The sequence below is a fragment of the Cryptomeria japonica genome, chromosome 6 (assembly GCF_030272615.1).
Source record: "Cryptomeria japonica chromosome 6, Sugi_1.0, whole genome shotgun sequence".
Classification (NCBI taxonomy): domain Eukaryota; kingdom Viridiplantae; phylum Streptophyta; class Pinopsida; order Cupressales; family Cupressaceae; genus Cryptomeria; species Cryptomeria japonica.
The window spans coordinates 177,436,723-177,442,298 of record NC_081410.1 but is presented as its reverse complement, the minus strand read 5'-3'; the positions used below and the strand labels follow the sequence as shown (position 1 = coordinate 177,442,298).

Here is a 5,576-nt window from a genome sequence, read left to right as displayed (position 1 = left end):
CCAAAAGTAACCAACATCATGACATCATTTTTACTTGTAATCATTGGTATTGACTTGTATCTCCCACGACATGATCATTTCATGATGTCTAGGTTGTAGCTCGCACAAGCAGATTAATAAAGATTAGACATTGTAATCTTTAAGCTTTTTCTACTTTGTGTGCCAAATTCAAAGCATCCCTAGCTATCTTCAATACATTTCAAATTACGGTTGTTTGCTACCAGGCATAATTTCTGCATTTCCCCAACAATATGGACAAAAATGTGGAAAAAGATGAAGTGGGTGTTATCTTCTTATCCAACAATATGAACATTTTTTAGGTGAAATCACAAGTATAACTTCATTATACAACTAATATGTTCAAGAGAGTGCAATTTCAAAGGAATTGTTCTAGTTTGTAATTTTTTCAAGTTGTTCATTTTATGGGCAGCTTTCCAATTGGAGGGATTTTTTCTATGAAGTTTGTTCATAATTCTTTGTGTCAAATGTTTGTTTAATGCTATGTCTCTTAGTTTGGTAAAAGATTATCCTCTAGTACATTAAAATGCTTTAATTGTTAATCAAGATATCCCTGCTATAATTTAAGCTTTGCAGGTTTTGTCAAAGCATTCATTCACCACAAATTTTGGAGTTCCAAATGGCATCAAAGATTTCAACAGAGGGAGAATTTTAGTGTGTGATGAAAGCCTCGATTGAAAGAGTGACTCTTCTAATGTTATGAGTGTTGAAGATAGTAACTTGCCCAACACGATTTCTTAAATTTTGCACACAATTTTTGTTCAATTTTTTGTTCAAGATTCAAATTTTGTACTTCATATATCTTAACTACAAGTTCCATCCAACGGATGTGTGGTATAAAGCAAGCAATGTACATTGTCTTGAAGACGAGCAAAGAATATGTACAGATTATTAAAACATATTTTATCATATTACATATAAATGTATGTTTTCTAATTGTGGATACATTGTTAGTATGCTTGAGTGACAAGTATACCTCAGTCCAAAGATAGATTACAGTCTGAAATGATTCAAGATTCAATTTTTATAATTCATATATACATTTTCTTATATATCAATACGAAGCCTACATCTTTTATCTTAAAAAATAAATAAATAAATTCTTAAAAAAATTTACTCATATGGAAATTTTAAAAGATTCTCATTTCTACAAATTTCTTAAAAGAATATTTCTAAATTCTAAAATATTCACTCATGAAATTGTGTCATGGTAGAAAAAATTTGACCATCTCAGACGAGATAAGATCTGCTGGCATAGTGGGACCCTTCCCTTTTCTTTCCTTTCTACATAAAAGTAACAGACATTTTATTCAATCATCAAACAATGAATAATAACTTGACACCTCATCTACAGTATAATATTTTAAAATAGCCGCCAAGAATACTACACGTTGACCGTTTCGCCTCTCTGCGCCACCAAAGCCTATACTTCCAACTAGGAAACAAGTTATATTGTATCTACGCACCACCACTATCTCCTCTTTCAAATTCTTCTTCTTATTATCTGGAGCTTTTTTGGAATGGATCCAACTTTCTCTTTTGTTTTCTTGATAATTGCATTTTTGGGTTCTGGTTATGCAGAAGACGAGCAAGTTAGAATACTGTCAGACATGAAGAGGAGGCTCCAAGACCCAACAAATGCTCTGTACAACTGGGACTCATCTTCTACTTCTAGTTGCAAGTGGAGTGGGATCACCTGCAACAATGCCAATTTAGTTACTGCTATCAATCTGGAGAATACAGGGCTGATTGGTCCTATTCCTTCTTCCCTCTGTGGGCTCAGTGCCTTGAAAGTTATTCAGCTGGGTAAAAATTCTCTGTATGGAAGCATTGCAGATGTGTTTTGGAAGAACTGTAGTCAGTTGGAAATGTTGAATCTCGCAACCAATTCACTGATGAGGTCTCTGCCAGACTTCTCTGTTCTGAGCTCGCTGCAGATTCTCGACTTGTCAAACAACAATTTTTCTAGTAAATTTCCTCTCTCTGTCACAAACTTGTCTCGTTTGCATTCATTTGTTTTGTATGGCAATCCTCTAGATCCCAATATCATACCTGAAGAGATATACAGCATGAAAGAACTGAAAGTTCTGTCTTTGTCCTGCATTAACTTGTTTGGAGCCATTTCACCATCCATTGGTAACCTTACAAAGCTGGTAAAGCTAGAACTCGCTTCCAACAACCTAAATGGAACCATACCAAAAGAAATTACAAGGCTTTCCATGCTTTATGAGTTGGAACTGTGGGATAATTTTCTTGCAGGAGAGATCCCTTCAGGGTTTGGGAACCTCACTTCTCTGAATATTTTTGATGCCTCCTCAAATTTTCTCAATGGTAGTCTCTCTGAGCTTGCAAACTTGAGAAATTTGGTCATTCTTTACCTCTATAAAAACCATCTTTCTGGGTCAATGCCCGATGAGTTTGGGGAGTTCCAGTATCTTAGGGACTTGTCTCTGTACACTAACAGACTTACTGGGCCGGTTCCCCAGAAGCTGGGGAGCTTGTCTGATTTTAGAGCCATGGATATATCAGACAATATTCTTAGTGGTCCTCTGCCTCCAGACGCGTGTAAAAGGGGAAAATTGGTGTTTTTCCTCGCTCTTCAAAACTCTTTCACAGGAGGAATTCCTGAATCATATGGAAATTGTTCCACGCTGGTTCGCTTTCGGGTCAACAATAACAGCCTCAGTGGGATGGTCCCCTTGGGTATCTGGGGATTGCCTCATGTTCACGTAGTTGATCTAAGTGATAATAACTTTGAGGGTGAAATAAGAAGAGAAATAAAAAATGCAAAGAATCTTTCTGTTTTCACCATCCAAAACAATAATTTCTCTGGAAGTATACCCTCAGAAATTGGACAACTATCGCTCTTGGCCAAAATGGATGCAAGCAATAATGAGCTGTTTGGAAAGCTACCTAAAGAAATCGGAGGTTTGACAATGCTCAGTAGCCTACTCTTGCAGCAAAACATGTTTTCTGGTTCAATACCAGATACATTAGGACTCTGCACGGATCTCTTTGAAATTAACCTTGCAGGAAATAAATTGAATGGTTCCATTCCTGAATCATTTGGATCCATAAAAGTTCTCAACTCTCTGAATCTCTCCAATAATCAACTCAGTGGCCAGATTCCAAATACCCTTTCTGCATTGCAGCTAAGCTTACTGGATTTTTCCAACAATCAGTTGACAGGGGCAGTGCCAACACAGCTGAGCAGTCTTTCAGGAAAGAGAAGCTTTTCTGGAAATAAGGAGCCTTGTGTGAATGAAGCTAATTCAGTTTTTTTTAGCCCATGTGCTGCAGCTACTTCTTCTTCTTCTCGAGCAGGATCCCATGCCAGAATCCTAATTGTAAGCTTCATTTCTGTATCCGTAGTGATAATTTTTGTAATTGGTTGGGTTTTATACAAAAAATGGTACAAAGTACCTGAATCCCAGGAATCTTGGGATCTCAAGTCCTTTTGCAGGGTTACATTCACCGAGGATGACATTCTTCGTTGCCTTAAGGAAGAGAATATAATAGGCAGTGGCGGATCTGGAAAGGTCTACAAAGGAGCATTAAGTAATGGGGGAAAAATTGCAGTAAAGCAGCTATGGAATTGTAACACTGCCAAACTCAATCATTCAAGAGAAGAAGCGTTGAGAAACCGCCAATTTGAGATGGAGGTGGAAACATTGGGACGTATCAGGCACAGAAATATAGTTAAGTTGTATTGCTTCTTGTCCAACGGATACTCAAAACTCATTATGTATGAATACATGAAAAATGGTAGTTTGTGCAACAGATTGCATGAGGATAATATGGGTTCAACTTTAGATTGGCAGGCACGCTATAAGATATCTCTGGGAACAGCTTATGGGCTGGCCTATCTGCATCATGACTGTGTTCCTGCTATTGTTCACAGAGACGTGAAATCCAGAAACATATTGTTAGATGAAGACATGGAGCCATGTTTAGCTGATTTCGGTGTTGCTAAATGCCTTCAAGCCAGTGGAAAGGGGAATTTTACAACCGTCATAGCAGGCACCCATGGCTACATTGCTCCAGGTAAGTAATCAATATCATTAAGGGAATTTAATTGATTTTTTTGTTCTTTGGGCATTAGAATTAGAATGAAGTTTGTGTGTAATATTTGCAGAATATGCACACACATATAGAGTGAGCAAGAAGAGCGATGTGTACAGCTTTGGGATAGTGCTGATGGAGCTTGTGACTGGCAAACGTCCGATGGAGGATGAATTTGGAGAGAACAGGGGAATTGTTGATTGGGTCTCTGCCAAATATTTATCGAGAGAGAGGGTAATTGTTGAGGTGTTGGATGAGAGAGTTTGTAAATTTTGCGAGGAAGGGATGATGAAGGTGCTTAAAATTTCAGTGTTGTGTACCAGGAGTGTTCCTGCACAGAGGCCTTGTATGAGAGAGGTGGTACAATTGTTGTTGGAAGCACGCCCCTAATTGGAATCATCTAAACATGTCGTTAATAAGTCACTCCTCTGTTAAATGTAATTTAGTTTACTGTGCCAACGAAATTGAATTGTTTTTCAGGAATGCGCAGAGCTCAGAGTCAAATTACATGCAATCAAAGCCTGGGATTTTGCTAATGGCAAATCAAGACTAGGGCAGAGTCTTTTCTGTTTTTTAATTCAATAGTCCTGTGTCCGTTGGAATACATAAAACTTTTGCCTCATGAAGCACGTAGAAGTTTTTGGTCGTGTTCTCACTTCGTAGAAATTTATAGTAGCAAAATGTACACTTAAAGAAAAAGTGTGTTTTCGAAGGTAGGATATGTTAAATATTATGTTTTACAAAGACGTTGCTGCAAAATATGTATGTTATATTTCTTTATGTACATCATTTTTGACGTTTGTATTGCATTTCAATTAATTTTTCAAATTTCACGTTTGAAAATATCTAGAGTTTCTTTAAATTATTTAAATTATATATTACTAGCACTTGTATCAAAAAGATGGGCAATGATTACGTCGAGAGTAAAATATATTTTGAATAATATGTTAGAGGGAACAAAATTATATAATGTAAGAATTGCATTTATTAGTGTTAATTATTTGTAATGTAAATGAATTTGTTTTAGAATATAAAATTTTAAATATGAATGAAAACATCATAAATATTTATTTATCATTATTAATCATTTATAACTTTAACTATGATTATTTTGATACCAATTACACTTCTTACTATTAAATAGCAAGTATAGTAGAAACAGGGTATGATGTTTGTTGGTAAACAGATTTCTCACTATGAATTATTCTTCAAACTTGACCTTGTTCGCCCGAAAAGCAATGACAATTGTCCCAACACTTGGAGATATTGTGGTGAAGCCACAATCTTCCTCTGCGTTTGAGAGGGGCAGCTCCCTCGTATGATGGGGATTTTAGGATTTTTGTGTACTTTTAACTCGAAAGTACATAAAGGAGAAAACACAAAACTAAAGAAAGGTAAAGAATAGAAACCTCAACAATAGACATACGAATACCAATTGAGATTTCACAATAGATAACAATTACAAAGGGGGATTTAAGCACAATATAAGTTTGGAC

At 36.2% G+C, this 5,576-nt stretch overlaps 1 protein-coding gene across 2 annotated transcripts; it reads left to right on the top strand.

Moving 5' to 3' along the window:
- The first annotated feature begins 1,669 nt into the window (after positions 1-1,669).
- Positions 1,670-4,813, top strand: LOC131048237 (receptor-like protein kinase 7). Of its 2 annotated transcripts, XM_059207598.1 has the most exons (3): positions 1,670-3,365; positions 3,471-4,062; positions 4,154-4,813. In XM_059207598.1, the coding sequence occupies exons 1-3, from the start codon at positions 1,887-1,889 to the stop codon at positions 4,468-4,470; spliced, it is 2,388 nt and encodes a 795-aa protein (XP_059063581.1). In that variant the 5' UTR covers positions 1,670-1,886; the 3' UTR covers positions 4,471-4,813. The 2 variants fall into 2 exon arrangements, with proteins under 2 accessions (XP_059063581.1, XP_057838111.1); XM_057982128.1 differs by having other exon boundaries at positions 1,670-4,062.
- Positions 4,814-5,576: the final 763 nt, after the last annotated feature.